This window comes from Amblyraja radiata, chromosome 3, assembly GCF_010909765.2.
Source record: "Amblyraja radiata isolate CabotCenter1 chromosome 3, sAmbRad1.1.pri, whole genome shotgun sequence".
NCBI lineage: Eukaryota > Metazoa > Chordata > Chondrichthyes > Rajiformes > Rajidae > Amblyraja > Amblyraja radiata.
This window is the reverse complement of record NC_045958.1, coordinates 44376129-44399820: the sequence shown is the minus strand read 5'-3', so window position 1 is coordinate 44399820 and position 23692 is coordinate 44376129. Positions and strand designations below refer to the sequence as shown.

The 23692-nt window shown below is 42.7% G+C and overlaps 1 protein-coding gene across 1 annotated transcript in view; it reads left to right on the top strand.

Annotated features, from left to right (window-relative positions):
• shc3 (SHC adaptor protein 3) overlaps positions 1–23692 on the top strand; it is a 132476-nt gene that overhangs the window by 42427 nt on the left and 66357 nt on the right. The window contains exons 2-4 of the mRNA XM_033017729.1: positions 4902–4972; positions 11275–11338; positions 12024–12143. Coding sequence (XP_032873620.1) covers positions 4902–4972; positions 11275–11338; positions 12024–12143 — 255 coding nt within the window. The remainder of the gene's footprint in view (positions 1–4901; positions 4973–11274; positions 11339–12023; positions 12144–23692) is intronic.

Below are 23692 nucleotides of genomic sequence, written 5' to 3'. Positions count from 1 at the left end.
ATTTTTGTTCATGTTTGTACTAAGGACTCAGCTTTGTTACTGCTTAGCCATCAGAGCAACTTCTGGCCATTCCTGGGCATATGTTTAAAAGATTAAAATATTTGCAGTGGTGGATGAATGTTATACTTATTTGTTGAAAGCAGGCTAATGTTTCAAGTTAGACAAATTATCTTTCAACTTAAATGATATCAATGTATTTTCCATCAAAATGTCTCATATATGATTACCTCAAAATGTCACTGTACTGTAAAACTTATGCTAATATGATATTTAAAATACTGAAATATAAATTAGTTTTAAACAATAAAAAATAGCTGTTTTTTCCTTTAAATTTGGAAACAAGGAATATCATGCCTGGTGATTTAATGCAGTAATTCATAATCAAAACAGAAATCGCTGCAGATATTGAAAATTTGAAATGCAAAGAGGAAATCCTAACCAGTTCTGGCAGCACTTGTGGAGTAAAAAACAATTTAATGTTTCCAGTCGATGACCAGAACTCCAAAAGCTAAAATTTGGTGGAGTTATAATTTTTCCTTGGTCTGATGGGTCATCAACCTGATATGTGAACTTTATTTCTGTCTCCACAGATGCTATTTCCTTCTTTGGCTGATTTAATTATGCATACTGATTAACTGTTAAACGGTAATAAATATTTCAACTTTCATGACACATTTGCAGTTTTGCACGATTCTAGTCCAGATGTGGAACCTTGCAAACAATCCTTGGTGTAGAGTTTGAGAATTAGTGAGTTTTGAAAATCAATAAAACACGTGGATGTGTAAGAATCGAGGGTACAACTTATTAAACTTCTTTTTTGAGGTTACCTCACCACGTGTTTACTCTATAATAGTTTTTGGTAACATTAAGATTAAATGATTTGCTTGATCCTGGATATCTTTATGAAGTGCAGAAATATTATGAAACATTTCTTGAAGTTTAAGCTTAGAGCATGAGAGGTTATAATGGAGTGAAAGAAACATGAACTTTTCCCCACATCCTTGACATTATTTAATGCCCGGGTATCCTGTCCTTGGCAAAGTCTCAGTGAATTTTGACTGCTGAAGGAACCTTTGCCAGTGGGAGTGAATTCCCATTTGGGGCCAAACCAAAACTAATGGTTAAAGTGTCAGAAACAATTATGCTGGTGGTTATGTGGTTACATTGCCTGCAGCATGAAAGGTTTTGTTGATCAGATAAGAATTCAACCCATCCCTGGTCCGAAACATTTGGAATACAGCAACTTACCCGCTTTTGGAGGCTTACAGCAATCTCATTAAGGATGCTCCTATTGGTGTGAAAACAGATACAAAAATTATCCTGAATGTTTGCTATTGAAATATGATTGTATAAACTAATTAAAATGTGGGGTTCTGTGGAGGTGGGAACTCATCTCATGACCACAGGGTCATCTGTTCATCCACTTACATCTTGAATTGTTGATGGTATGATTTATTGGCTTGGAGCTTATATGAATATTGTGATAGATTACTGAAAAATCTTTTGTGTCATTTTTCCTGTTATGATAACATCACACTCATAGGGAAATTCTTTTGCTGGTTCTGCCAGAGTTTACAGGAGCAAGAAGAGTTTATAGTTTACAGTTTAGTTTATTGTCACATGTACTGAGGTGCAGAGAAAAGCATTTGTTGTGTGCTATCTAGTCAGCAGAAAGACAATACATGTATTTGAGGGCTTGGAAGCACTTCTCCGATTCCTCCCCATCATGTGTGGTATTATCTGATTTATTTCAATAGCACGTACACAAAGGTTTACCACAGTACCTTACACAATAACAAACCAATACCAGTACCATCCACAGCTGGAGATTCTGCAAATGTTAGTATCAGCTTTCCAGCACACTGTTCAATGACATTTATAGGTTACTAGACTAAGCGGGACCTGTTGGGTCACAGTCACACGGGAGGCCTGGTCCCCCCAAGGCAACCCATTCCCCAACGCAATATTCCACCACTCACCTGTTCCCCCAACACAACCCATTCCCCCAAATCAATATTCCACCTCAGGGAAGGAGGGTGGGGGAGGGGGGATTGTGGCGGGGGGGGGGGGGTGGCCGAGGTGTGGGGGAGGGGGTGTAGGGGAGGGGTGGGGAGGGGGAATGTGGGGTAGGGTGGGGAGGGGGGTGGGGGAGGGGGTGTGTGGAGGGGGGTGGGGCAGGGGGGTGTGGGGAGGGGGGGTTGTGGGGAAGGGGGAGTAGGTGAGGGGGAAGGGGGGCGGGGGTGAGGGTTGTGGGGAAGGGGGGGTGTGGGGAAAGGGGGGAGTTTGGGGAAATGAGGGGGTGGGGGAAAGGGGGGTGGGGTGGGGAAGGGGGGGTATGGGGAGGGGGGGTGGTCGCAGCAGACGCAGCTCGCACTCTGCTCACTCCGCACCTTCAGCTTTTGGCCTCAAGCAGCAGATCCCGGTCCCACTCTGGTTTCACTCAGGGGCTTCTGGTTCAACTCAGCAGCTTCCGGCTGGTCGTGCTGGTTGTTGCAGAAGCAGTCCACAGGCTGCTCACCCTCCGCGGCCTGTGCATTCCCCGCGGGCTGCACACTCTCCTCGCCTCGTTATTGACAGTGGGTTCCGGAAGGGGTGGTTTTTACATAGAAACATAGAAAATAGGTGCAGGAGAGGCCATTCGGCCCTTCGAGCCTGCACCGCCATTCAATATGATCATGGCTGATCATACCACTTAGTATCCTGTACCTGCTTTCTCTCCATACCCCCTGATCCCTTTGATTTATAAACCTTCATAACTTTTGTACTATGTCACCGATCTGAATAAAATTTATTTGACTTGCAGCAGAGGAGAATGGTAAGTAAGGTGGCGAAAAATCGTAGCGCCATGGGGATCGTTTTTGCGCAAATTTAAATACAACGCAGACCGGAAGTGGTCAACATAAGAGTTTTAGTAATAGTATAGATGATACCTTTAGTGAACAAGTTTTGGTGCATGCTATTTCTTTTACAAAAGCAGAGTGCTTCAAACCACCAATAAATAATTTTGCTCCCTCATTTCTAAGACATGAGGTCCTTTCTTTGGCCTGGAACACCAGATGGACATTTATTTCTACTACCATTGTGCAGACACATCTACTGAAACCTTGCTGGGACCTTGTTGGTACGAGTCAGGGTGGCAATATAGTTAGATCCCAGTTCATGATTATTTAATCAAACACTTGTTACAGCATGCATTGGTGTACATGGATAGAAGTTAGAAGAGTTGTCCTGCAGGTAAATCAAATAATAGCGATCTCATTATACCATCAGAATTTTGGCTTAGATCTGCATCATTAAAAGTTTGCTACAGATCATTGCACATTATGTCCATGAACAATTTTGCTGTCTGTTTGATCATTGCACACTTTCCAAATGAGGCATTCTATGAGAGAATTGTTTTGGCAGGGTGGGGATGGGTGTGCGGGGAGGGGGGGCATCAACAGGTGCTCCTTGGAAAAATGTGACCTGAGTTTCCTTGCCACTGTCTAGAGGAGGGATACACTTTGAAGAACATCTCCATCTGTAGGATAAGAATAGTAAATGCTGGACAGGCCACATCTGTGGGAAGAGAAACAAAATTAACATTTCAGGTCAGAAGTAGGAAGGAGAGAAAGGAAGCTTGTAAGCTGCAAAAAGGATGTGGAGGAGAACGTCTTGGATAGGATAAATCTGGGATGACCACGGGATATGCTATAAACAAAGCTGTCAATGAGAATCCCATGTGTGACTGACATTAAGAAAGAAAGAATGAATTTCAACCAGAATTATCTGATAGAACTTCTCAACTGTTGGGATTCCATTTGAAAATAGCTGCAATTGCAATTCGTTCTGAAGTTAAGTGAATTTTCAGGTGCATGATGTTGGGAAAAAACAGTATGTATCTGCATTTATAGGCCCATATTTATTATTAAAGGATTTATATTTCTCCAACACCATCATAATAGTAAAATAACATACTACTAAGTTATAACAAAGTTATATATTACGGTGGCAACCCAGTGATATCATTAGGGAATTTGAATACACAAGCAAGGATGTCTAGTTGAAACCATACTTGCAATATTTTGTGCAGTTGGGATCATCTTATCTAAGAAGAAATATACTTGCCATGGAGCGAGTGCAATGAAGGTTCCCTAGACTGATACAGCATCCTTAATGTGGAAAGGTGTCTTATGCCCCTGTCCCACTTAGGAAACCTGAACGGAAACCTCTGGAGACTTTGCGCCCCACCCAAGGTTTCCGTGCGGTTCCCGGAGGTTATTGTCAGTCTCCCTAATGGTCGAAAGTGGTTTCCACATCTTCTATGTTCCGGCGATTATTTCAAAAAATTCAAAACCGGCCGCAACTAAAATTAGGTTGCCGCTTTAAAAATCGGAAATTTTTTAGTCGAAGCCGGTTGCGATGCTAGTTGAAGGTGGTTGCCGGAGGTTACAGGTCTTACTTTCCACTACCTTCCATAACCTTGGGTGGGGTGCAAAGTCTCCAGAGGTTTCCATTCAGGTTTCCTAAGTGGGACAGGGGCATAAGGGTGGTAATGGCAGCACTGGAGGTGTATCCATTAATGCCAAGGAAGTAAAAGAGTATGTTATTGTGCAGAGGTTTCAAACAATACATGAAATACAACCGTAAAACCTACCTCTTGGAGCAAGTTTGTTGGCAAATATGGCTGTTAATATTCTTACCAAATGACTTGTGATATTTTACTGATTGTAAATGCTATATAAATGTCAGTAATAGTTATTAAAATGATTTCACATGTAGTAAGAAATTAATTAACTAGAAATAAATTATTATCCGAATGACATATGGAAAAAAGTAATTAATATTCTAGAGCTTATGAAAAATCATTCAAACATGATTATTGAAAAAATATATTGATGTAATTTTCATTTTCTTTACAGTATCTAGGCTGTATAGAAGTGTTACGGTCAATGCGTTCCCTTGATTTCAATGTAAGGACACAGATTACAAGGTAAGGCACTATTATAAAAAATATAAGACTCAATTGAATTGAATTGAATTGAATTGAATTGAATTGAATTGAATTGAATTGAATCCTTTATTTGTCATTCAGACCTTTCGGTCTGAACGAAATGTCGTTGCCTGCAGCCATACATGTAATAATAAACAACATACAATAAACACAAATTAACATCCACCACAGTGAGTTCACCAAGCACCTCCTCACTGTGATGGAGGCAAAAGTCTTAGGGTTGCTGTCTCTTCCCTCCTCTTCTCCCTCTGCGCAGAGGCGATACCCCACCGGGCGATGGTAAGTCAGTCCCGCGGTTCAAGCTCCGCGGCCCGGGGGTGGTCGAAGCTGCCGCCCTCCAGTCCAGCGGACGCAGCTGTTGCCACGGGAGCTCCGGAAAACAGGCATCAACCTGTGACCCGCGAGCTCCCGACGATGTCATCCACTGGCCCGTGGCCGAGCCCCGGATTCAGGTCGCCGCCGCCAGAACGCCGCCTCAGCCACCGGAGCACCGTCTCCGCCCTGCATCGGGCCGCCCCCATGGGAGCGCCTTCCAGCCGGGAGCCGGGCCGTCCTCACGGAAGCACCTTCCAGCCGGGAGCCGGGCCGTCCTCACGGGAGCGCCTTCCAGCCCCGCACCGGGCCGCCCTCACGGGAGCGTCTCAGCACCGCACCGGGCCGCCCACACGGGAGCACCTTCAATTGCTTCAAATGTAATTTTTCAAATCTTAATCCTGGTCATCATAACTTTATGACATCAAATTAACATCAAAACTTTAAGTGATCATATTATATATGAGAAACATGATGCTGCAACCTGTAAGGATTGAGTAAATACAGTGAAAGCTTGCTTACGGTGTCGAGCTGTATGTCAATCTTTCAGCGATCTCAATGATCTTGCAAATTATGTACACAGAGAGTCTGTGATTTATTTACAATATGCTGCAAGGGGTGAAACATGATCAAGTGCTTTGAGTACAATAATTTATTCGCATGTACCCCAGGGTGCCATGAAATTCCTTGTTCGCATGGAGCTTACAAAGTAACCAGTATACAATGATGACATATGCAACAATAAATACCTGATGATATATGCAACAATATTTCCAACAATAAATGAGTGCAGAAAAGCAGAATGGTGCAAGATTGTAATTCAACATCCAAGAACTATAAGGAATATGAGAGTACAAGAATGCAACAACCGAATGAGGTAGAATTAAGGGTAAGCACCGCTGGGAATGGGATATAAAAGGTTACGACTGGTTCAAGAGTCAGACAGCAGTAGGGAAATTGTACTTAATTCCTAGATATCCTGGTTTCAACTCCTAAATCTTCTCCCAGAAGATAGTGCAGAGAAAAGGGAATGGCCAGGGTGACAGGCTTCCTGAACAATACTTTTTACCTTCCTGATGCAACACACCGAGAAGATGGACTGGATGGAAGTGACGAGCCACTGATGGACTTAGATGTGTTCACCACTTTCATTCAGGTGGTCAACAGCAGAGCAGTTGCCACACTAGGTTGAGATGGATCATGTCAGAATACTTCCTGTAGAAGTTCAAGAGAATCTTTGTGGATATGGTAAATCTGATGCACTTTCTTAATCCTCACGTCAGTGTGAAGGAAGCAGGTTAGGTTGCTGGTGATATGGATGCCAAGGAAGTTGAAGCTGTCGACCATCTCCACAGCAGCTCTGCTGATGAGGACAGGGTTGTGATCACCCCCTTGCTTCCTGAGGTTATCAACCAACTCTTTTGTCCAGCTGACATTAAGGGCTAGGTCATTGTCATGACACTAGGTTCTTCGTATATTTCCTGTACTTCATCTCAATATTGTAGATCGAACTGAACATAAAAATCGAGTTGGCATTGTACTTGCTCAGACAGTCATGGATGTACAGGGAGTAGAACAAGAGACGGATCATGACAATCTTAAGGGGCATCAGTGTTGAGGGTCAGGGTGGAGGAAATGTTATGACCAATCCAAACTGTCTGCTGATCAAAAAGTCCAGGAGCAGGTTGCATATGGAGGCCTGAGTCAAAAATCCAGAGGTTTAGAGATTATCCTATTTGAAATTATGGTTTTGAAGGCTGAGGTGTAATCAATGAATTGCATCCTGAAGTAGGTCTTCTTATTGTCAAGGTGATCCAGGGCTGAATGTAGTACAAGGGAGATGGCATCCTCCCGTAAACCTATTTTTCTGCACATGAATTTCAGTGGGTATAGATTATATGGACGTGGCGCAAATGCAGGCCATTATCACTCTTTTAAAGCACTTCATTATAGTTGATGTTAGAACTCTTGGATGGTGGTCATTGAGACAGTGCACTTTGTTTTTCTTTGGGACTAAATTATGGAGATTTCCTTGAAACAGAGTAGTAGACTTGTTACCTTTTAATTGGTGCACAGTTTCAGAAGCTGTCCAGGGACTCCATCCGGGCCAACCTTTTATCGAGGGTAAACCCTTGTGAAAGCAGATCTGACTTCTGCCACTGAGATGTATGGGACAGAGCGGAGGATGGAGGTTTGGTAGAGGTTTGATCGCCTGTTCAAAATAAGCCTAAATAAACGAACTGAGCCTATGAAAGGGCTATGAATAGTACTCACGGATGCCATTGCAAACCTAAGCTGCTCAATGTCTGCTTTAGCTGAAATTAAGGAACCATGGCCATATCTAGTCTGCTGCTTGCATCTCTGATATCTCTGTCATCTTTTTGGTAGGTCTTCTCAGCAGTACTTTTAATATTCATCCCTATCACGATAGTAGTATAGTGAATTTTAGTAGTATAGTATTAATGTGTTACTATCATGAGCTGCTGTGGTATAATCAGTATAATTATTTACTCAACCATAGTCTTCGATAAGCTTTAACTGGTGCAATTCTAATTAAATGCCCTAATTTGAAAAATATCTCCACTCATAAGTACATTTATCAATTGTTGGCATTTTTGAGCTTTGCAAGGTATTCATTCTCGATAGCTTTTATGTCCTGTCCATAAATTTTCCAATGATTGTGCATCATACCAACAATATCCAAACATAAACATTGCAAACATTAAACATTATCTATTTATGTTTATCATTAATGTATTAAATATAAGATCAAACATTCATTTTGCTTACTTTTAGGCCATATTTGCACTATTTTCTTTAATGAAATGTGTGTCTGCAATCAAGATCCCTTTTTCTCTCTGGTTGATTTCAGATCTTACTGTTTAAGGTATATTCCTCCTCTGTTCTTCCAATTATGCTGCATTATATTTTCTACTAATAACTATGTTTGACACACATCTGTCCATTCCAATAGATTGTGTGTCCTTCCTTGTGCAATTTTTCTCCAAATATGATGCAATTCTTAATCTAGTACCTACATATATGAAATAGAGTCATCAAGTTATACAGCATGGAACAAGGCTTTTCAACCCAACTCTTCCATGCCGATCAAGATGCCCCATCTAAGCTAGTCCCAGTTGCCCATAGTTGGCTCAATCCCTTTCATATCCATGTACATATCCAAACGTCCTTTAAAAAAGATAATCCAGGTCATTTATACATAAATTAAGTAATCGGACCCATCCCTGTAAACCAAACAGATCTTCATCGTTATTCAAGTAATCGTATTCTGAACGTATATCCATTTTAGACAATACAGTGCAACACCAAAGGTTAAGAGATGTGATGAACTATCAATGTTCTGTGCAATAAACTGTCCAAACAACATGATTTTGGATGATACGTAAACTGTTATATATACTATAAATAAATGAATCTTTCATTTCTTGTTATTGGTGCTTTTGTCCTAGCTAATCATACTTCTTTGTCTCAGTAGCCATCTGCTATTCCATATCATTCTAAAGATTTTCTTTGACAATAGACAATAGGTGCAGGAGTAGGCCATTCGGCCCTTCGAGCCAGCATCGCCATTCAATGTGATCATGGCTGATCATCCCCAATCAGTAAGCCGTTCCTGCCTTCTCCCCATGTCCCCTGACTCTGCTATCTTTAAGAGCCCTATCGAGCTTTCTCTTGAAAATATCCAGAGAACCGGCCTGCACCGCCCTCTGAGGCAGAGAATTCCACACTCACAACTCTTGCTAACCTTTGTTAAATTGATGATACCATGCAAAAATGTTAACTTGCTGTTCAGTCAATAGAAGCTGCCAAACATTCTGAATTTTTCTAGACTTTCTGATTTTGAATTATCGACTGCATAATTTAAAAAAAATATTTTATCTAGGAAAAGGCAAAAATTGTAACCATGTGAGCAAGGCATAACTAATATATACGGACATTTGATTGATGTCATCATTATGAATTAGTTTTTTATCCACACTCTGTAGATGCCGCTTGACATGTTGACTATTTCCAGCATTGCTTATATTTCAGATTTGTAGCTTTCTGTATTGAGTATTGATTTAAATGAACATAACAAGTTAGCCCTGCAACCATTATTTCTAGTGCTTACATGTTCCTTGGCAATACAGCCTGTGCACTGTCATAACAACCCACGAAGTCTGGGGAAAACACATTTATAGGTTATAAACACTGCTTCTCCTCCTTTTTGGGCAATGTTACAGAGACAAAACAAGAACAATTATGAGGAAATGTCTGCCTGTTTGCCTTAGAGTTTCCAGATAATTCCAGTCACAGTACACTTCTCGAGTAGAGTGGACTGCCTTGTTTTGACTTTCTTCAGTACTCCTTTGGTAAAAGTGATGGCTGGATAAAAAGATTAAAAAAAGAAGCATTATGCTACTAGATTCATTTTAAAACATTAAAAGAAACAATTCACCATAGCCACGCTATTTGGTGTTGGTTAAAGAGAGTATGTTATGCTGAAGAACTTATTAGTACACACAAAATGCTGGAGTAACTCAGCGGGACAGGCAGCATCTCTGGAGAGAAGGAATGGGTGATGTTTCGGGTCGAGACCCTTATTCAGATTGATGTCAGGGAAGTGGGTGGCACAGAGATAGAATGTAGTCAGAGACAATAAGACTAGTGGGAGAACTGGGAAGGGGGGGTGGGGGGGGGGGGGGGGGGGGGGGGGATGGAGAGAGAGAGGGAAAGCAAGGGCTTTCTGAAGTTAGAGAAGTCAATGTTCATAATGCTATGGTGTAAGCTACCCAAGCGAAATATGAGGTGCTGTTCCTCCAATTTGCGCTGGACCTCACTCTGACAACAGAGGAACCCCAGGACAGAAAGGTCGGATTGGGAATAGGAGGGGGAATTAAAGTGCTGAGCAACCAGGGGATCAGGTAGGTTAAGGCCGACTGAGCGGAGGTGTTCAGCCAAGCGATCGCCGAGTCTGCGCTTGGTCTCACCGATGTACAGGAGTTGACACCTGGAACAGCGGATACAGTAGATGAGGTTGAAGGAGGTGCAAGTGAACCTCACCAGAAAAGACTGTCGGGGTCCTTGGATGGAGTCGAGAGGGGAGGTAAAGGGACAAGTGTTGTATCTCCTGCAGTTGCAGGGGAAAGTATCTGGGGAGGGGGTGGTTTGGGTGGTAAGGGACGACGTGACCAGGGAGTTGCGGAGGGAACGGTCTCTGCGGAAAGTAGAAAGGGGTGGAGATGGGAAGATGTGGCCAGTAGTGGGATCCCGTTGGAGGTGGCGAAAATGTTGGAGGATTATATGCTGTATGCCACGGCTAATGGGGTGGAAGGTGAGGACAAGGAGGACTCTGCCCTTGTTACGAATGGGGGAGGAGGAGCAAGAACGATGCTGCGGAGACCCTAGTGAGAGCCTCATCGAAAATGGAAGAGGGGAACCCCCGTTTCCTAAAGAATGAGGACATCTCCAATGCCCTGGTATGGAAAACCTCATCCTGGGCGCAGATGCGGCACAGACGGAGGAATTGGGAGTTGGGAATATAGTCTTTCCAGGAAGCAGGATGGAAAGAAGTGTCGTCTAGATAGCTATGGGAGTCAGTGGGTTTGTAGTAGATGTCGGTCAATAGTCTGTCTCCATCACAGGAGAAATTTGTATGTAATCAGAAAATTTGTCTCATTTTATTTCTCCTGAAGAGAGAGAGAGAGAAAAGATCTCTGGGCAATCTGTGATGCTGTACACAAATAATGCCCATTTTTTAAGAACTGTGGAGATTCTTAGAAAAACCCATGAGGCAAGATAACATCATCTTTAGCATTATTCTAATTTTATTCATAAACTCAGTACCATCCCTTAATATTTTTGTAAATCATTTAGTTAATATATTGCACTCCATGCAACATAAAGTTATTTTGCTGGTTTCATTTGTCCCATGAATCCTTCCTCACTATAATGCCCTTCTTTTTCAGGGAAGCTATTAGTAGAGTGTGTGAAGCTGTACCGGGTATTAAAGGAGCTTTTCGAAAAAGAAAGGTATTCTACCTATTCTTTCTTTTTATATTTGCAATCCTTTCAACTTGTGGTAGCATCACCTCATCAATCCTGAATGTTAATTCCTTGATCTTTCGCTTCCAATGGGGAGGATGCGCCTCTGGATATCGCTTAAATATACTGTAGGTCTCCAGAATGTCCATGACCCTGTAAGGAGGAACCTCTTTAGCTAAGGGAGAGGAACAATCTAAGCAGTTGGATTACTCCCATCATCTTCCCCTGATACAAGATGCACTTGTCAAGGCATCTCTAGCAGTAGCTTCCAAGAGCAGAGCCTTTAACTAGTAGGCCAAGGATTGCAAATGCAATTATCACCCAGTGACATAATTGAATAAAAATTCTGGAACTTCCAATCTTACGGAAGTGTGGGAACTCCCTTGGTCACAGATTTCACAGTTCAAGAGGAAAACTCATCATCACCTACTCAAATTTGAGCGATCCTTACATCCTGAGAATAAATGTATGTATGTATAGTTCATTTTATGTTTTATTAATTATCAAAATAATAAAATGGAAATGTAATTTATGGATATATTTTAAAAGCAAAAAGTAAATAATTGTTGCAATTTTACGATAATTTATTATGTACACAATTCAAAATTACTATTTTAGTGTCTTCCTGTCAGTAAAGATTTGGTTATTTCTTTTGTATGATTTGCCTCAACAGCCACCAAGTAAAGCATTGTCGAGTATACTTGGTAAGAGTAATTTGCAGTTTTCTGGAATGAACATCACTCTGAATATTTCAACGAGTAGCCTCAATCTAATGACGCCTGACACAAAGCAGGTAGGCAGGATTAATCCTGATTTGTACCAGCAGCACAATAACATAATCTAGCTGCTTGATAGCCAAAATATATTTTCTGGTTTAATCATCCATCTCAAATGTATTATCTAAGTTGCATTACAGCTACAATTTTTTAATGCATTGAAGTGCTTGGTGGGTGCTAATCAGTGAAGTTAGATTATATTTAAACATGCCTTTGAACATTATGGACAATTCACTTTCTGGTTCAACTGAACTTGAGAATTTGGGCCCTATTTTTAAATATATAACACGCACACATATGCAATTGATCTCACATAATTATTTAATGTGTGAGATGTCTGGTGATGTACCAATCTTAATGTAAATATTCTTCGGAAAATAATGTGATTGTTAGATCTTGTAATCAATTGAGGATATGTTTGTGCTGGATATCTGTCTCACGTATAGTAAACTTGTGGAAAGAAGCCTGAGGAAGATGTATTTCTTCCTAAAACAGTTTATTGGGTAGGTGAAACAGAACAGAAACTGCTGGAAACACTTAGATGCTCAAGTTGTAAGCATGGAGAGAACTAATCATTCAATGTTTCATTTGTGGACCAGACACAGTTTGCATTCAGTATGTGTCACTTGAACTTTAGTAACCTAATCACGATGGTTATTACCACAGGTTCTACTAAAAAAAACGAAAAAATATTTTCATGGGATTTATGACTTTTGGCAAGAAATTACTGCCTCGTATTATGCTCAACACCTGAAAGAAACAATAATACAAAAATGATTATCTATATTTTCTCTCTTGTATCATCCATCATTAAATACTGAATTCCTTCAGCAATTGAGTGTGCAAGAATACATTCCCCAAGTAAATCTCTAAGAATGTATGTAACATGTGAATGTATGGTGAAGGCTTTGTTTAAATTGTCAACGTACTTAAAAATCTGGTTTCATCAGTTAATGGACTTTTTCTGAAAATTAATACTTATGCCTAGAATTGGATCATAGATTCACACAGTGCAGAAACAGGCCCCTTCGCCTACCATATCTATGCCAATTACCAAGTACCCATTTATAATAGTCCCATTTACCAAGATTTGGTTCATAGTCATCTATGCTGGTGAGTCAAATGCTTGTACAGATACTTCTTAAATGATCTCATGATCTCAGAGAACCTGCCTCCATCATGCACTCAGACAGTGCAATCCTAATTCTCACCATTCAATGGGTGAAATACATTATTTCTCAGAACCCATCTGAATCTCTTATCCTTATGGGCCTGTCCCACTTAGGCGACTCTTTAGGGGACTGCAGGAGACTCTGCGGTCGCCACATGGTCGCCACATGTTCGCGGGTGGTTGCCGGGGAGTTGCCTTCATGGTCGTCAGGAGTTCCCGCATAGAGGTGGAACTAGTCGCGGCCTCATTATGGTTGCTGCAAAATTTTCATCATGTTGAAAAATTATCGGCGACCTGAACGAAGCCGCCATGGAGAGTAGCGAGAATTCTTGTGCCGTAGGTGGGACGCCAGGAGGTCCTAGTGGGTTGCCAGGAGGTCGAAGGTTCTCGCAGGTTCTCGTAGGTTCTCGTAGGTTGTAGCCGGTGCTGACCGGTGAATTTCATTGGCTCATTGGGAAAAATAACGTAAGCAGTAGTTTTCAGAACCAAGGATAACCGACCGGTAATGTTAATTTCCGCCAAGCTTCACAGCCGTGTATCTCTGAGTTCTTAAAAGTTGTCTGGCTTCTTAAAAGTTGTCTCCATTCCTTCCCCCTCCGTCTCCCACCTTCTCCCCCTTCTCCCCCACTCTTTTAAAAGACTTACCGTACACTGTGCTTTAGCCGTCTTAAATACAGCACCAACCTTCCAGTTCATCATGGTGTGTGTCTGTATCACCTTGGCTTTGCACCGTGTGAATTTCACTCAGACAGCGCTCCCCCCGCTTGCCCTGTCCCCCGCCTTGTTAACAGGCTGGTGAAGGAAGGGATGTGTGTGTGTGTGTTCCACTGTGACAGTCGCCATTCCAGTTGTTGGTTTTCCAGGCGACTGCCGGCAACTTGACAGTCGCCAACAGTCGCCTGAAAAATCTCCTAAGTGGACAGGCCCGTTACTCTAAATTTATACACCTTTGGTTATGGACACCTCTGCCTTGGGATAAAATCTCCGACCACAGGAACATTAAATTTGAGTCATCTGCTTATCCAGTAGCTATTAATGTCTGTGCAGGTTGGATGCAAATTTGGATCGCAATGAATCCCAAATTATGTCATTGTTTTGATCTAGTGTGTGGTTTAGTTTGATTAGTGCCTAGAATCCATTCCTGCAATAATTGGTGCCCGGTCTTCAGTCCGTAAAAAACATCTCTCCACCAAGGGACATCACTGTTAGAGGTGCACTTGCTGCAGGCTAATTTAAAATGGTCTCCAAGAAATGCTGTACTATTTACAATTATGGAGCTTCATACGTGTCATCGAGTCATAGACTAATACAGTGTGGAAACAGGCCCTTCAGCCCAACTTGCCCACACCGCCCAACATGTCCTATCTACACTAGTCCCGCCAGTCTACATTTGGCCCATACCCCTCTAAACCTGTTCTGCACCTGTCTAATTGTTTCTTAAATGTTGCGATAGTCCCTGCCTCAAATACCTCCTCTGGCAGCGCATTCCATACACTCACCACCCACTTGTATGGATGAGATTGAGAGGATGAGGCAAGTTCCCTGCACCAGAGGTACCTGGAAGGCCCTCAGAGCAGAGATGAAAAGGAGGTGGTTGCTAAAATAACACTGGGGTGATTTCTCCCACACCTGGGAAGAGTGCGAGACAAAGTTCCATAACTTTACTGAGTATGTCAAGGTTAATACTCTGACACCTAAAGCATACCACAAAAATATAGTTTTGAAACAGATATGACTGCACTCCACACTCCCTCGTACCTTTGGAAGTATATACTGTACACATGCATTTGCAGATTTCCACGGCTACCATTTCTAAAATTGCTCCCCATTACTGCCTTAATCCTTTTCATCCAGTCACACAATTTAAACCACATATCCACACAGTCACAACAATTTAACTATGACATTTATGTTGCTTTGATCTTAGCTTTCCCATTTGTCTTGCGGGATAATGGATACTTCAACTGTCATCTGAACAAAAAATAAGAAGGTTCCTTTTAGTTCCAAGACACATCAGGCTGAAGGAGAGATGCTGGCATTTTAGACTTAAGGGTTTAGGTTGAGGTTTGGCTTTATTATTGTCACGTGTACCGAGTAACAGTGAAAAGCTTTGCTTCCTACCCGAGCTGAGTCGGACAGTACCCTAGCTTTCTTGCTGCCTTGGACAGAGCAATTCCCTACCAAGTTGTAATACAACCTGACAGAATGTTTTCCATGATGCATCTGTAGAAATTTGTAAGAGTCATTGGAGACATCTTGAATTTCCCCAGTCTCCCAAGGAAGTAGAGATGTTGGTGCGACTTCTTTGCTGTTGTTTTAATGTGGTTGGTCCACAACAGATCGTTGGAAAATATTAAGAAATTTGAAGCTTTCAACCATTTCTACTTTGGCAACATTGATGACATGTGGGGAATATACTCCACCACGCTATCTCAAATCAATAACTAGCTCCTTTGCTTATTGACATTGAGGGAGAGGTTGGTGTCCTGGTACCATATTACTAAGTTCTCTATCTCCTTTCTATACTCTTTTTATTGTTCATGATCGGGCTCACCACATTGGTGTAATCTACAAACGTGCAGATGGAGTTAGAGCCGGATTTGACCAGAGAGTTGTGAGTGTATGGGAAATATAGTACAGACTGAGAACGAATCCTTGTGGGACATCAGTGTTGAGAATTATTGTGATGCAGGTCATAGGTGACAAAGATATCAATATATCTGGGGAAGCTTTCATATGCTTCATATGCTTCTTCCTTAATAGGATTGTGTGTTCTGTTTTTTGTATACAGTATGTGCTTGTCTCCTGAGCACTCTGTTAACTGTGCCATACTGTGTTAACATTACCAGCCATCCATTCTGTGGCTAGTGCCACATTTCTTCATCATGTACAAGAGCAAGATTCAATAGAGGTGGATGAAAAAGTGGAAGGAGTGGAGAAAGATAATGAGGAGGATATCTCATTATTATGCCTGACACCGCCACCTACCAACAGATACTAACATCATTAAGTGTAGGCGTTTGGTTGAACATGCTCGGCTGGAGGCACATGTTTCTAATGAACAGACTCTGGTTGCCATTAACAGGCTTCAGTTAAGCCAAATGGATAGAAAAGCTAGTCTGACATCTCACTGGAGACTCCTCAGAGGAGTTGGATTTTAGTTTAGTTTATAACCATATAACCATATAAGAATTACAGCACGGAAACAGGCCATCTCGACCCTTCTAGTCCGTGCCGAACACGTATTCTCCCCTAGTCCCATATACCTGCGCTCAGACCATAACCCTCCATTCCTTTCCCGTCCATATAACTATCCAATTTATTTTTAAATGATAAAAACGAACCTGCCTCCACCACCTTCACTGGAAGCTCATTCCACACAGCCACCACTCTCTGAGTAAAGAAGTTCCCCCTCATGTTACCCCTAAACTTCAGTCCCTTAATTCTCAAGTCATGTCCCCTTGTTTGAATCTTCCCTACTCTCAGTGGGAAAAACTTATCCACGTCAACTCTGTCTATCCCTCTCATCATTTTAAAGACCTCTATCAAGTCCCCCCTTAACCTTCTGCACTCCAAAGAATAAAGCCCTAACTTGTTCAACCTTTCTCTGTAACTTAGTTGCTGAAACCCAGGCAACATTCTAGTAAATCTCCTCTGTACTCTCTCTATTTTGTTGACATCCTTCCTATAATTAGGTGACCAAAATTGTACACCATACTCCAGAATTGGCCTCACCAATGCCTTGTACAATTTTAACATTACATCCCAACTTCTATACTCAATGCTCTGATTTATAAAGGCCAGCACACCAAAAGCTTTCTTTACCACCCTATCTACATGAGATTCCACTTTCAGGGAACTGTGCACAGTTATTCCCAGATCCCTCTGTTCACCTGCATTCTTCAATTCCCTACCATTTACCATGTACGTCCTATTTTGATTTATCCTGCCAAGATGTAGCACCTCACACTTATCAGCATTAAACTCCATCTGCCATCTTTCAGCCCACTCTTCCAACTGGCATAAATCTCTCTGTAGACTTTGAAAATCTACTTCATTATCCACAACCCCACCTATCTTAGTATCATCTGCATACTTACTAATCCAATTTACCACACCATCATCCAGATCATTGATGTACATGACAAACAACAGTGGACCCAACACAGATCCATGTGGCACCCCACTAGTCACTGGCCTCCAACCTGACAAACAACCATCCGCCATTACACTCTGGCATCTCCCATTCAGCCACTGTTGAATCCATCTTGCTACTCCACCATTAATATCCAACCATTGAACCTTCTTAACCAACCTTCCATGAGGAACCTTGTCAAAGGCCTTACTGAAGTCCATATATACAACATCCACTGCTTTACCCTCATCAATTTCCTGAGTAACCTCTTCAATAAATTCAAGAAGATTAGTCAAACATGACCTTCCAGGCACAAATCCATGTTGACTGTTCCTAATCAGACCCTGTTTATCCAGATGCTTATATATATTATCTCTAAGTATCCTTTCCATTAATTTGCCCACCACTGACGTCAAGTTTAGTTTCAAGATACAGAGTAGAAACAATAGAAACAGACCCTTTGGCCCACCAACTTCGGGGGATGCGACTTTTTCTTCGGTCGTATTCCCCGTCTCCGTCTGCGCCGAGGCCTAATGGCGGAGCTGGCGACATCGGAGCTGTAGCAGCAACAGCAGCGGCAGCGGAGACCTGACTCGGTCCTGGAGCTGTAGCAGCGGCAGCAGCGGCAGCGGAGACCCGGCTCGGCCCTGGAGCTGTAGCGGCAGCGGCAGCGGAGACCGGACTCGCCCCCGAAGCTGTAGCAGCGGCAGCAGCGGCAGCGGAGACCGGACTCGGCACAGAAGCTGTGGCGGCGGCAGCAGCGGCAGCGGAGACCCGGCTCGGCCCTGGAGCTGTAGCGGCGGCAGCAGCGGCAGCGGAGACCCGGCTCGGCCCTGGAGCTGTAGCGGCAGCGGCAGCGGAGACCGGACTCGCCCCCGAAGCTGTAGCAGCGGCAGCAGCGGCAGCGGAGACCGGACTCGGCACAGAAGCTGTGGCGGCGGCAGCAGCGGCAGCGGAGACCCGGCTCGGCCCTGGAGCTGTAGCGGCGGCAGCAGCGGCAGCGGAGACCCGGCTCGGCCCTGGAGCTGTAGCAGCAACAGCAGCGGCAGCGGAGACCCGGCTCGGCCCTGGAGCTGTAGCAGCAACAGCAGCGGCAGCGGAGACCTGACTCGGCCCCGAAGCTGCGGTGGCGGCAGCAGCAGCAGCAGCGGTGGAGACCCGACTCGGCCCTGGAGTTGTGGCGGAGGCAGCAACCACCCGCGGAGTTTGAACCGTCGCCTCGGCGCAGAGGGAGAACAAAGGGGGAAGAGACAGAGACAGAGACTTTAAGATTTTGCCTTCCACCACAGTGAGGAGGTGTTCGGTGAACTCACTGTGGTGGATGTTAAATTTGTGTTGATTGTGTGTTTTTGCCATTTTTAAAAATTATATGTATGACTGCAGGGAAACAAAATTTCGTTCAGACCGAAAGGTCTGAATGACAATAAAACGAATCTAATCTAATCTAATCTAATCTAACCAAGTCTGCAATCCCCATAAATTAGTTCTATCCTACAAACTATAGTCAATTTACAGAAGCCAATTAACCTATAAACCTGCATGTCTTTGGAATGTGAGAGGAAACTGGAGCACCCAGAGAAAACCCACGTGTCACAGGGAGAACGTACAAACTCTGTATAGACAAGCACCCGTAGTCAGGAATGAACCCGGGTCTCTGGTGCTGTAAGTCCGCAACTCTACCTCTGCACCACTGTGTCACCCCTGGCACAGTGGATGAGGACAAAGTTAGGTGAACATACATAACAAGACTGATGTGGATGCATGTGTTGGGATTTGGTGCCTGACATCATGTCAGAAATATCAAAGGACACACGTGAGTCCTTTTTCAATCTCTCTCAGGATGAAGAGGAGCCCAGGTGACATATTTCAGTGTCAATAGCACGGATAATCCATCAGCCTTCTGATCCGTGGAGCCACAGTTAGAGGTCATTCAAGTTGTTTGGGCATTAGGGAGTTCTGACCTTCCAAGCAGACCTCAGCTTGCCTTCCCTTGGGAACCCACTATTGTTCTCTTGGAGAAGGGAAACCCTACAATAGATTGCTGTTCTTCGAGCAGAGGGTTACCATCAGGAAAAGAGACAGCTGAACTAGAGTCTTGATCATTGGTGTTAGTACTGCTTTGGAAGCATTGATGGCAGCTTTATGAAATGGTTCAGGGAAGGCACGCAGCCTGCTGTCACCTTCCATGTCCTGGGTTTATTGCAGTGCCATTGTGGATCTTGTGGATCTTACCTCTTAGGAAGTCGCATCCATCCCTCTACAACTAATGTTCAGGTAATAATACTCCCTTTGGTCCGCACTTACAGCCCAGTAGCTGGAAATGCTGCAGTTGCAGGAGCACTTTCCTGTTCCAGAGTTGTACACCGGTGTCACTGTAACCACAAGACGAGCCGATATACATACAGAGAACGCTCATTGCTCTTAAGAAAGGAAGCATGATAAGAGGTCCTTTCGATATTTTTTACATCTTCACCCATGGCATCCTCAATTGTAGAATGGTTGATGGCCTACATCTACATAAAAATACAGCACCTTTCCCTTAGCCTGGACTGAAAATACTGTATGCCCTTGGGCTAGGGGTAGGTAGCCATTGCAGGATATCTCAGCCTGCAGCATGGCCAGGTAAATGGGAGAATCTTCAGGAGGTCTGGTTACAGCCTTTAGAGCTCATGTGGATTGAGACTTGGGCTGTGGACAATAGGACTGGAAGGCAAAGTTAGAAGGATTTTACTAGGAGAAGTGGAGGCCAATTTACGTTAATTGTCTGAGATTTTAATTCATGATTTTTTTTTCAATTCATTCCAGTCTAACCACCTCAATGAACCATCTCAACAGAATGATTGGCAGGTTGTGGAATTTGTGAGCTATGTAAAATACAATGGTCTTTATCTGTGTAACTGATCATTTTATGCGTGTCAGGCAAACATGGTGTGGAGGTCACGGTTTTGTTCATTGTGCACAAATTCAAGAAGGACTTTGACATACCTCAGGAACTAGGAGGTGGATTTAGAACAGGGTGTAGGCAATGAGTTTTCTGGCACATTTGTGTAAAGAGATCAGTGTTAGGGAACTTTGTGAGTTGTAGCCATTCCTTAGAACATAGAACATAGAAAGCTACAACACAGGAACAGGCCCTTTGACCCACACTGATATGCTAACATGATGCCAAGATAAACTAATGTCATCTGCCTGCATGTGATCCATATCCATTCATTCCCAGCATATTCATGTGCGTATCTAAAAGCCTCTTAAACACCACTATCATCCGAATCTACCACCATTTCTGGCAGCACGTTCCAGGCACCTACCATCTCTGTGTAAAAAAAAATTTACCTCACACATCTCTTTTAAACTTTACCCTTCTCACCTTAAAGCTACATTCTTCTTGGAAAACATTCTGTGAAACAAGAAGTTTTGAATTAAATAAGTTGGACAAAATGCATTATAGAAATTTTGGATAAATGCATTCTTATATGCAGAGAGTAGTGCATTTATAGTGAACATTCAGAAAGCAAACTTTCCTAAATAATGGATGCTATGTACTAACATTGACTTATCCTGATCTGGTCGTAATTTCTTCTTGGTATTTATTTTTTAATCTCTAATTATCTTCCTTTAGACCTGGATTATCAGTTAGGCCTCCTTGTGTGTATACAGCAATGGAGTAATGTTCTAGATGTGAAGACATGATGACTAGGTAATACAGTGACTCAAAGACATCAGATAAATAGGACCGTGTGCTCGCTTACATTATGATGAGCATACAGTACATCTTTGGATTTCCTTCCACTTAAAGGTCAACTGTTCATTTCAGCTGGATAGCTGAAATCACTGTAAATGATCCCTCAGCTGAGAAATAAAATGAAATGTTGTAGTATAATGGTCAGTCTTCAGGGGCTGAGCAACAGATGTAGTCCGTGGGTTTCAGTAGCGATTTAGATGAGTGATCTACTGTTTCATTCATGGTCATGTTTGTAATAATACACAGGTTCCTTTCAAACTTATTAAACTGTTCTCAGATCAACACAATTAATGGTATTAGTTTATTGTTGCCATGTGTTCCAAGATACAGAAACAAAAACTTGTTTTGTATGTTATCCATGGAAATAATAAAATGTACATCAGAGTGCAAAAGAGAAAAAAAACACTTTAACCCCCCCTCCCATTCCCATACTGACCTTTCTGTCCTGGGCCTCCTTCACCTTCAGAGCTAAGTGGAGGAACAGCACCTCATATTTCGCTTTGGCAGCTACAATCCAGCAGTAAGAATATGGATTTCTCTAGAATCATGTAACCCTTACTTTCTCTCTCTCTCCGTCCCTCTGCCACCCTAATTCTCCGACTAGTTTCACTGTCCTCCTGATTACATTTTACTGATTGTATGCCTCCTTGTCACCTTCCCCTCAGCTAACAATGAACCATTCTACGTTTCCTTATCATCGTCCGCTTTGATCAGTGTTTTCACACCTTATCCTGCCATATCTCCATGTCTCGCTCTCTCCTGACTATCCATCTGAAGAAGGGTCTCAAACCGAAATATCGTCCATTCCTTCACTCCAGAGAAGCTGCCTGACTTGCTGAGTTACTCCAGTATTTTGTGCCTATCTTCAGAAAATAAACAAAGTTCAGAATATAATATTATAGCTACAGAAAAAATATGGATTAAAAAAAAATCTAAGGGTTGCAACAATGTAGATTGGAAGAGGTCCATTCATGTGAGAGGTCCGTTCCAGAGCCTGATAACAGCAAGGAAGAAGCTGTTCTTGGGTTTGGTGGTTTATGTTTTCAAGCCTCGATAGAAGAGGGGAGAAGAGAGAATTGACCAGGGTGTAAGTGGTACTTGATTATGGCTGCTTTTGTGAGACCATGTGAAATGCAGATGGAGTAGGTGAGGGGGGGGGGGGGGGGGGGAGGGTGTAGCTTGTGTGATGGAGTGAGCTGTGTTCACAATTTTCTGCAATTTCTTAAGGTCTTGGGCAGATCAGTTGCCATAACAAACTGTGTTGCATTTGGATAGGATTCATTCTATGGTGCACCTATAGAAATTGATAATGCTTAATTTCCATCGTTTTCTGGGGAAGAACGGGCATCGTGTGCTTTCTTGGCTGTAGTCTCAGTATGTATGTAGTCTCAGACAAATTGTTAGTGATATTTATTCTTAGGACCTTGGCGCTCTGGACGATCTTCACTTCAGCACTATTGATGTAGTACCCCATCCCACTTCCTGTTGACATTGAAGAGAGGTTGTTGTCTTAACACCATGTTGTCAGAAATGGCAGCTACATACTTCTATGCCTGTCATCAAAGAGGCATAGGATAATTAGTTGACATTTCTATGTAATATTACAAAGTTGAATTTTTAAAGTGATTTGATATGTTTATTTACTGTTGAATATTCCTTTTATTTTCTTGCTGGGTGGAGGCTTTGATAAACAAAGACATTTCATCTTCCCTCTAAGATAAAATGTGGTTCTCAAGGTTAAAAAGGAATTTGGAGTAGGAAGAAATGTTTATTTGTTCATTTGTGCATTTGTTCAAATGTTCATATAAAGGAATGCATCTTGATAACCTCCTCTTACGCTTTCTTCCTTCTCCTGTCCTCCTCTATCTTGAGGTTGCTTACGGCCTACTTGATGGTGTAATCTGTGGCTTCACAATGGTGATGTTGTGCAGCAGACCGTGGAAAATTTAACATGCTGCTGACATTCACCGCTCCCATATACTAACCCTTAAATTGAATATTTTCTCTCACAGTCATAGAGTGCTACAGTGTGGAAACAGGCCCTTCGGTCCAACTCGCCCACACGGGCCAACAATGTTCCATCTACACTAGTCCCACTTGACTGCGCTTTGTCCATATCTCTCCAAACCTGTCCTATTCATGTACATGTCTAATTGTTTCTTAAACGAGGGGATAGTCCCAGCCACAACTACCTCCTCTGGCAGCTTGTTCCATACAACCACCACTCTTTGTGTGAAAAAGTTACCCCTCGGATTCCTATTAAATCTTTTCCCCTTCACCTATAACCTATGCCCTCTGGTCCTCGATTCCCCTACTCTGGGCAAAAGACTCGGTGCATCTACCCGATCTATTCCTCTCATGATTTTGAATACCTCTATAAGATCTCCTCTCATCCTCCTGCTCTCCATGGGATAGAGACCCAGCCTACTCAACCTCTCCCTGTAGCTCACACCCTCTAGTCCTGGCAACATCCTCATGTCTTTTCTGAACCCTTTCAAGCTTGACAATATCTTTCCTA